Source organism: Prunus persica, chromosome G5, assembly GCF_000346465.2.
Source record: "Prunus persica cultivar Lovell chromosome G5, Prunus_persica_NCBIv2, whole genome shotgun sequence".
Taxonomy (NCBI): Eukaryota; Viridiplantae; Streptophyta; class Magnoliopsida; order Rosales; family Rosaceae; genus Prunus; species Prunus persica.
Window position 1 is genome coordinate 7,687,479 of NC_034013.1, and position 9,810 is coordinate 7,697,288.

The 9,810-nt window shown below is 46.4% G+C and overlaps 2 protein-coding genes across 2 annotated transcripts; both read left to right on the forward strand.

Moving 5' to 3' along the window:
• On the forward strand, positions 976-1,677 carry LOC109949324. Its single transcript, XM_020564722.1, has one exon. The coding sequence runs from the start codon at positions 976-978 to the stop codon at positions 1,675-1,677; it is 702 nt and encodes a 233-aa protein (XP_020420311.1).
• LOC109949325 lies at positions 2,206-2,712 on the forward strand. Its single transcript, XM_020564723.1, has one exon. It carries the CDS (start codon positions 2,206-2,208, stop codon positions 2,710-2,712), a length of 507 nt encoding a protein of 168 aa, XP_020420312.1.

The window sequence follows — 9,810 nt, forward strand, 5'->3', positions numbered from 1 at the left end:
GAAGGTCGGTCGAGACTTGGGAGGTCACAGTGGCCTGTTTGATCTTCCTCTTCTTTTCCTTGCTGGTCAGCCCAGACTCCTCGGAGTCGGCTAGGATTGTGTTAATCCTTATGACCTTCTGAGGCGGCTCCTTGGCGGTGTCTCGATCTTCAATCCGTTGGATGGCCTGTTTCGCAACGAATTCAGTGCAGTGGCCTTCTTTCACGAGTTCTTCAAGGTGCGCTTTCCAAGTGAAGCAGTTGTTTGTAGTGTGCCCATGCGTCCCATGAAAGGCACAGTATTTGTTAGTATCTCTCTTGTCCGGATCCCCTTTCAAGGGTGGTGGTCTTCTTACCCAAGGTTTGTTCTTCACTTGGGCTAAGATTTGATGCATGGAGATGGTGAACTTGGTGTAGTTTTCTCCTGCCGTAGCCTCCCCTTGTGGGTGCAACCTGCGCTTGTCCTTGTTCCGGTTGTTAAATCCGTCGCCTCTTTGGCCTCCCCGTTTAGTTGGCTGATCTTCCTGCTTTGTAGACTTCTTTGCGGCGATTCGATCGTCACCCCAGAGCGCGTAGACTTGGCCTTGGACAACTGGGCTAGGAGAGAAGGATGGACAAACACGCCGGTAGACGACTCGACGTCCGCACCCGCAGGGAAATGTACATCAAAGGCTAGGCCCCCAAGGAGGTCAGCCAGACAACCATCGCGACGAGGATCGTGAAGTAAGGCGTTCAACTGTCTATTCGCAGAGAAACGTTCTCGAAAGGCTAGGCCCCCACATAGGTTAGTTGGATAACCCTCACAATGAGGACCACGAGGAAAGACGCTCCGTTACTCACTCTTGAAGAACCGATTCTCGTCGACAAGCTACAGAGAATCTTTGGTAGGCGGAGTTCACCAACACTCCAACTAGGCAGCGCAGGCAAGAAGGTCGACCTCAGAGGACAATGAGAAGTCAGTCAATCTCGTGGAGGTCTCCAACGTAACCGACTAACAATGTGTGCAGAAGATGTTGAGAAGCTCGTGAATGACCGACTTCGAGACTTGAAGACCAGAGGAAACTTTGAGGATTCAGTACGTAAGGAGATGGACCAAGTGAACTCTACGCCTTTCACCCTCGATATCAAGCAGGCCGCTCACCAGAAGCGATTCTCGACACCCTCGTTCATACACTTCAAAGGGGATTCCGATCCCGAGAGCCACTTAAAACACTTCAACAGTGTTATGATCCTCCACCAGGCTGACGACGCGCTAATGTGCAAGGTATTTGCAATAACCTTGCGAGGAGCAGCCCAAGACTGGTTCCACACCCTACCATCCAGGTCGATCAGCAGCTTCAAGGAGCTAGCTTACGTCTTCACCAAAGAATACACCTCTTACCGGACAATTAAGAAGAACCCTGACCACTTGTACAACCTGTGCAAGAAGTCTGACGAATCCCTTCGAGATTACATCAAGAGATTCAAGGCAGAAAAAACGAACATTGTAGGATGTGACGACCGAATCGTGTCCTCCACTTTCAAGAAAGGTCTTCCAGCTGAGCACGACTTGTACCGCGAGCTGACTATCACTCCCAGCCAGACTCTGGCAGAGGTCTACACGACTGCGGAACGCTACGCGCTCTGGGATGACGATCGAATTGCCGCAAAGAAGTCTACAATGCAGGAAGATCAGCCACCTAGGCGGGCCGGCCAATGAGGCGACGGATTTAACAACCGGAACATGGACAAGCACAGGTCACACCCACAAGGTAAGGCTACGGCAGGAGAGAACTACGCCAAGTTCACCATCCCCATACATCAAATCTTAGCCCAAGAGAAGAACAAACCTTGGGTAAGAAGACCACCACCCTTGAAAAGAGATCCGGACAAGAGGGATACTAGCATATACTGTGCCTTCCATGGGACGCATGGGCACACTATGAACAACTGCTTCGCTTGGAAAGTGCACCTTGAAGAACTCGTGAAAGAAGGCCACTGTACTTAATTCATTGCGAAGCAGGCCATCCAAAGGATTGAGGATCGAGACACTGCCAAGGAGCCGCCTTAGAAGGTCATAAGGATTAACACAATCCTAGCCGACTCCGAGGAGTCTGAGCTGACCAGCAAGGAAAAGAAGAGGAAGATCAAATAGGCCACTGTGATCTCCCAAGTCTCGACCGACCTTCCACCAGCAGAAGACGATCCTGTGATCGGCTTCCAAAAGAAAGATCTGATCGGCCTTACCATGCCACATAACGACGCCCTTGTCATCAGCATTCAGATCGCTCAGGCCATGGTCGACCGAATCCACGCAGACGAGGGTAGCGCAGCCAATATCCTACAACTGGCGGTCATCCAACAGATGGGCTTGGAGACAAAGATCAACAACTTAGCTAGATCGTTGACTGGCTTTAATGGTGCAACAACGGTTAATGTGGGCACGATAGACCTCGACGTCTACTCCCCGCCTGTAATTAGCTCACAAACATTCATGGTCATTAATGAGGTCTCACCCTACAACGGCATCCTGGGCAAACCATGGATTGGCAAGATCAATGCCATCACCTCCGCCACACATCAAAAAATTCGATACCCAATTCCTGGGGGCGGTGTCGGCCAAATCAACAGCGATCAAGCAATGGCGAGGAAATGCTCTGCCCAAGGGTTGAAAAAAGGCAAACAAGTGCAGTTCCTCCCTGTGAGCCAGGCAGATCTGGAGGAGGTTGAGCAACCGAATCTTGCTATCTTATAGCAATCAAAGCGTCAGGACCAAGCCGAGGAAATTTGTCCAGAGGTCTTTCCTTGAGAAGGATGGAAACCTGAGTAGGACGTCGAGTTAATGCCGTTGGATCCTGACCAGCCAGGCAGGAAAGCACGAATCGGCTAGTGCTTAAGCCCAGAAGAGAAGGTGGAGCTTACCACATTCCTCCAGAGCAACAAAGACATGTTCGCATGGTCGCCATCAGACATGCCTGGCATCGACCCGAACATCATCTGTCACCGACTCCACGTCAACCCCGCATGCAAGCCAGTGGTGCAGAAGAGACGCAACTTCGCACCCGAGCGAGTCGCTATCATCGAAGCCGAGAATGACAAACTCCTAGCTTCTGGCTTCATCCAAGAGGTCATCTACTCAGAATGTCTTGCCAACGTTGTTCTGGTGGCAAAACAAGAAAATGGCAAATGGAGAGTTTGCATCGATTACACAGACCTCAACAAGGCATGCCCTAAAGACAACTTCCCATTGCCGAGAATCGACCAACTCGTGGATTCCACTTCTGGCAATCAACTGCTTAGCTTCATGGACGCCTACTCCGGCTATAACCAAATCCTGATGCGTGAGGATGGTAAGGCGAAAACTTCTTTCATTATCGAGAGAGGGACCTACTGCTACAAGGTCATGCCCTTTGGGCTGAAGAACGCCGGAACAACCTATCAAAGGCTCGTGAATAAAATCTTCAAGGAGCAGATCGACAAAACTATGGAGGTCTACGTGGATGACATGCTGGTCAAAGACCCAAAACGTGCAGATCACATCGGAAATCTTGTCGAGTTATTCAGCTTGCTCTGCCAGTATCGCATGAAGTTGAATCCAAGTAAATGCACGTTTGGTGTATCCTCCAGCCGATTCTTAGGATACCTAGTCAAGTAACGAGGTATCGAGGCACACCCACGTCAAATCAAAGCCATTCTTGAGATGAAGTCACCCTCCACGATGAAAGAGATACAAAGTCTGACAGGCAGAGCAGCAGCCCTCAACCGATTCCTCTCGAGATCAACCGATAAGTGCAGACCATTTTCAAAGCTTTTAAGAAAGGACAAAGAGACAAATAGGATGAGGAGTACGAAGTAGCTTTCCAGAATCTAAAGACTTACCTCACCTCACCGTACCTCCCCTGCTCTGGCGAGGACTTGTTCGTGTATCTGGCAGTGTCCAACTCAGCTCTCATCCGAGAAGAGCTGGGGGCCCAACATCTGGTATTTTACACTTCAAAAGCTCTCCTCGATGCAGAGACTCGCTACCCAAAATTGGAGAAACTTATTTTGGCTCTTGTAGTTTATGCGAGAAAGCTACGACCCTACTACCAAGCTCATCGAGTCATCGTCATGACCGACTTTCCTTTGAGATCAATCCTCCACAGCCTTGATGCCTCTCACCAACTCATGAAGTGGGCTATAGAGCTAAGCCAATATGACCTCCTCTACTGGCCAAAAACTGCAATAAAAGCCCAGGCTTTAGCAGACTTTGTCACAGAATTCACCCCATCAGCTGAAAAAGAGAAGTTGGTCAACCAAAAGAAGGAAAGTTCAAAAGCAGACGAGACCTCTAAAGAACCTAGCTAACCCAAGGATGATCATGTACCTTGACAAAGTCCAAGAGCTATTGAAGGCATTTCCCACCTTCACCATCCAACAAGTGCCCCGGGCAGAAAACGCGCATGCAGACGCACTGGCAAGCCTAGGGTTAGCGCTGGATACCCAGTTCAGACGCTCCATCCTGGTCGAACACCTTGACCGACCAAGCATTGAAGAAATAGAGCCGATTGATACCATGCAGATTGATGAGGACCCCAGCTGGCAAGACCCCATCATCGACTATTTGATGAATGGAAACCTGCCAACTGACAAGTCCGAAGCTAGAAAGGTCCAGCAGAAGGCCGTGAGATACTACGTGCACGGCAACAAGCTCATCCGCAGATCATACTCCGGCCCTCATCTCACCTGCATAAAGTACCCTCAAACACTTGAGGTTCTCTGCAAAATTCACGACAGCGAGTGTAGCAACCAGTCTGGGGGCAGGTCGCTCACCCAGAAAGCTCTAAACATAGGCTACTTCTGGCCTACCATGCTTCACGACTCTGCTGAATATGTCAAGAAATGTGATCGCTGTCAGCGATACAAGTTGATCCCTAATCTGCCTGCCAATGGGCCATCGACCTAGTGGGTCCCTTGCCACCAGCGCCTACCAAGAAAGAAATGATGATCGTCAGCACCGACTACTTTACTATATGGATCGAGGCCGAAGCTCTATCCTCTACTAAAGAAGCCGATGTGGAGCGATTCATTTGGAGAAACATCATATGCCAGTTTGGCTGCCCACAGTCGCTGGTTATCGATAATGGCTCACAGTTCATTTGTAAGCAGATCATCGCCTTTTTGGCAAAATACAAGATCAAGCAACATTGTCCACCCCGAGGTATCCACAAGGAAATGGACAAGCCGAGGCATCCAACAAAGTCATATTGGACTGCTTGAAGAAAAGGCTGGAAGGCGCCAAAGGGAAATGGGTGGATGAACTCCCCGGAGTACTATGGGCTTATCACACCACCAAACGAAGATCGACTGGTGAAACCCTATTCTCCCTTGCATATGGAACAGAAGCGATCATACCACCTCACATCATTGTCCTCTCCATAAGTATTGAGGTGGGCAGTGTTGATCAAAACTCCGACCATAAGTAGTGAGAAGACCATTATCCGATTCGCCTCCTATCAGCAGCAGTCGAAGTCTTATTACGACAAAAGAGCCAAGGTCAGACAATTTCAACTAGGCGACCTCGTGCTAAGGAAGGCTTTCATCAATGCACAAAGGCAAAGGTCAAAAAAGATGAATCCTAATTGGGAGGGCCCTCAACAGTTGCCCATAAGCAGCGTCCCTCGGGAGACGCAGGGCAACAACCAGAAGCGTCCTAAGGGAGACACATGGTGCGCCAGGAATTTCGTAAGGGAGATATCCAGGTTCCTATCCGTTTCCTAAGAGAGGCAAGATAGACACACAGTTGCCCATAAAGAGCGTCCTAAGGGAGACGCAGGGCGACAACTAAAAGCGTCCGTTTGGTGATGCAGCCCACTAAAAAAGCTTCCTTCGGGAGACGTAGGGTGCGCCAGGAATTTCCTAAGGGAAATATCCAGGTTCCTATTCGTTTCCTAAGGGAGGCAAGATAGTCACACAGTTGCCCATAAGGAGTGTCCTAAGGGAGACGCAGGGCGATGACTAAAAGCGTCCGTTTGGAGATGCAGCCAGCTAAAAAAGCGTCCTAAGGGAGACGCAGGGTGCGCCAGGAGTTTCTTAAAATGGGTCTCCATGCTTCTTGCGAGAAATATCCAGGTTCTTATCCGTTTCCTAAGGGAGGGAGGATAGTCACACAGTTACCCATAAGGAGCGTCTTAAGGGAGACACAGGGCGACGACTAGAAGCGTCCGTTTGGAGACGTAGCCCGCTAAAAAAGCATCCTAAGGGAGACGCAGGGTGCGCCAGGAATTTCTTAAAAGGAGGCCTCCATGCTTCCTGCGGGAAATATCCAGGTTCCTATCCGTTTCCTAAGAGAGGCAGGATAGTCATGTAGTTGCCCATAAGCAGCATTTTACGGGAGACGCAGGGCGACGACCAAGGCATCTACGGGATGTGCAGAACACACCCAAAGTCCCTCTAGGGGGACCCTGATACTCGCCAACTTCATAAGGGGAACCATCCTACGGGATATGCAGTGCATGCCCGGAGTCCTTCAAGGGGAACCCTAGTACTCACAAATCTCTAAAGGGGGATGTGCAATCAAAACACAGGCTGGTTACTCAAGCAGTTCACAAGTCAAACACCTCCTCTAGTCGGGAGCCCAGGTCCACGAAGGAAGCCCAGTTACAGTTGGACAGCCCAACGGATAGTTTACATCTCCTACATGCCACCACGCGCCATGCAGAAGCTGGGGGCATTTGTGGAAACCGAATTAAATTAGACCCTAGATCAAATAATTCCTTCCATTTGGGGATTATTTGACCTAATTGGGAATTAATCAACCTAATAGGGAGTTACTCAATTTAATTGGGAATTACCCAATTAAATTGAACGTTACCTAATTAGGTTGAGAATTGATTTGATTCTTACCACAATTCCCAATTAAATGAGGAGTTACCTAATTAAAAAAGGATTTGATTTGATACCTACTACTAAATCAAATCCCTAATTAATCAAATCAATTCCAAATAGGGGAGGAATAATTCCCTTCCATCTACGGAATTATTCCTCTGAAACCCTAGCCTCCAAGACCACTATAAAAGGATAGCCACACACAAGGGTTGAGGTACGTCAGAACTACTACTAAAATCTCAACAGAAAATTCCTCTCAAACCCTAGCCACCTCTTTTCTCCCTCTCTTTCACATAAGGCTCCGGCCGTCCGATTTATATTATAAACACATCCCGTACCCTTTGCTTGGCTATTGTTTTCCTACAAACACTCGAACTAACTTAGGTATCTGAGGGCCTTTGGCCAACACCCCCGGGTGTGGTCTATTTACTCTAATCTTTTTTATAGGAATCGAGGAAGAGAGAGAAGGAAGATCGAAGGTTGAAGGATCTAGAAGCGAATATTCTCCCGCGACATTATTTGCACAAACAGTTGGTGTATTGCATCGTTCTAGAGATTGGATTTCACTCAAAACACACCAAATGGCTCCTCCCACTATATTATGACGTTCCCCAAGTTTTGGAATCAATCTGATATCAATTGGTCCATGAAATTGGACAATTCAGGTTCATACGAAGTTTGTTATGAAATGGAGTGGTTGGTGTATTGTATAGTTCTAGGGACTGGATTTCACTCAAAACCCACCAAATGACTCCTCCCATAATAATATGATGTGCCCCACGTTTTGGACTCAATCCGATATCAATTGGTCCACCAAATCGGACAATTCATGATCGTACGAAGTTCATTCTGAAATGGAGTGGTTGGTGTATTGCAAAGTTTTAGTAATTGGATTTTGCTCAAAACTCACCAAATGACTCTTCCCACCATATTATGATGTTCCCCGAGTTTTGGGGTCAAATTCGATATTGATTGATCCAAGAAATTGGGAGACCCTTTTCGATACCTATTTTGCTTGGGAGACCCTTTATGGCCACGGCAAAGGCGATCATAGATGTACAAAATGGTCTCCTCACCATAACTGTGCTAGGAGAAACTGTACAATTCAAAGTGTTTGAATCTCTTTCTCACCCTTCTAGTTCAATTGATTGTTGTTCGATTGATGTGCTTGATTCACTTGTTTTCTCTAAGTTTTTGCTGGCACAATCCAATGATCCATTACAATATGTTTTGAGTCAATCTCAAAATGACGTTGATGAAGAAGTGCTCATGGAGATGGTGGCTGCCTTGGAAGCATTAAAACAATATCCCTTCACTTTTTCGCCTCTTATAGAGCCATTAGAACCATCTGCCACACATCTGATCCCTTCTATTGTTAAACCTCTAAAACTTGACCTTAAACCACTTCCATCACATCTAAAATATGCTTACCTAGCTGAGTTTGAAACTCTCCCAGTTATAATAGCATCTGACCTCACCCCTTTGGAAGAAGATAAGCTAATTAGGGTGCTAAAAGAGTGCAAATCAGCCATTGGTTAGTCTATTGCAGATATCAAGGGAATAAGCCCTACCATGTGTATGCATTGAATTTTATTGGAGGAGGGAGCACAACCAACTCGTGAACCACAAAGAAGGCTCAATCCACGCATGAAGGAAGTAGTGAGAGCTGAAGTGCTGAAGTTGCTAGATGTGGTATCATATACCCGATTTCTGATAGCAAATGGGTCAGCGCTGTTCACGTAGTGCCTAAAAGGATTGGAATCACAGTGGTAAAAAATGAGCATAAAGAGCTTGTTCAAACGAGACCTGCAACTAGTTGGCGTGTTTGCACCGATTATAGGAAGTTGAATTCGGACACTAGAAAAGATTAATTTCCTGTGCCTTTTATTGATCAAATGCTTGAGCGATTAGCTAGTCACGCATATTATTTTTTTCTTGATGGATATTCAGGTTATAATCAAATTGTGATTGCTCTGGAAGATCAAGAAAAGACTACATCCACCTGTCCTTTTGGCACTTTTGCATATAGGAGGATGCCTTTTGGCCTTTGCAATGCCCCAGCAACATTCCAAAGATGTATGCTGGCAATCTTTTCAAATATGATTAAGAGATTTATTGAGGTATTCATGGACGATTTTTCAGTTTTTGGTTCTTCTTTTGATAATTGTCTTAACCATCTCTCTCTAGTGCTTCAAAGATGTCAGGAAATAAATTTGATTCTCAATTGGGAAAAGTGTCAATTTATGGTGAAAAAAGGTGTTGTGTCAGGGCATGTAATATCCAACAAGGGTATTGAAGTTGACAAAGCAAAAATTGACATCATCTCAAATATGGCAGCTCCTGCTTCAGTGAAGGGAGTGAGAAGCTTTCTAGGACATGCTGATTTTTATCGTCGTTTCATTAAGGATTTTTCCAAGATCACTCATCCATTGTGCAATCTTTTGGCCAAAGATGTTGTATTTCACTTTGATAAAGATTGTATGAATGCATTTAATACCTTGAAACGTAAACTAACCTCTGCTCCTATCATTATGGCACCAGATTGGTCTTTGCCTTTTGAGCTAATGTGTGATACCTCTGACTATGCTATTGGTGCTGTTTTAGGTCAAAGAGTAAATAAGTTGCCACACGTAATCTACTATGCAAGTCGGACGTTAAACGATGCTCAACTCAATTACTCTACAACTGAGAAGGAGTTGCTTGTTGTTGTTTTTGCTTTAGAGAAATTTCGTTCATATCTTGTTGGCTCTAAAGTTATTGTTTACTCTGATCATACAGCTCTTAGGTTTTTGTTGACCAAGAAAGATGCTAAACCGCGTTTGATCAGATGGATACTCTTGTTACAAGAGTTTGACCTAAAAATTCGAGACAAGAAAGGGAGTGAAAGTGTTGTTGTTGATCACTTGTCGCGCCTTGTTGATGAAAACCATGGAGATGGACAAATTTTGCCTCTCAACGAATCATTCCCGGATGAACAACTCTTTGT

Coding starts and splice junctions, on each gene's coding strand:
- LOC109949325 (XM_020564723.1), top strand. CDS start 2,206: ATGCCACATAACGACGCCCTTGTCATCAGCATTCAGATCGCTCAGGCC.
- LOC109949324 (XM_020564722.1), top strand. CDS start 976: ATGTGTGCAGAAGATGTTGAGAAGCTCGTGAATGACCGACTTCGAGAC.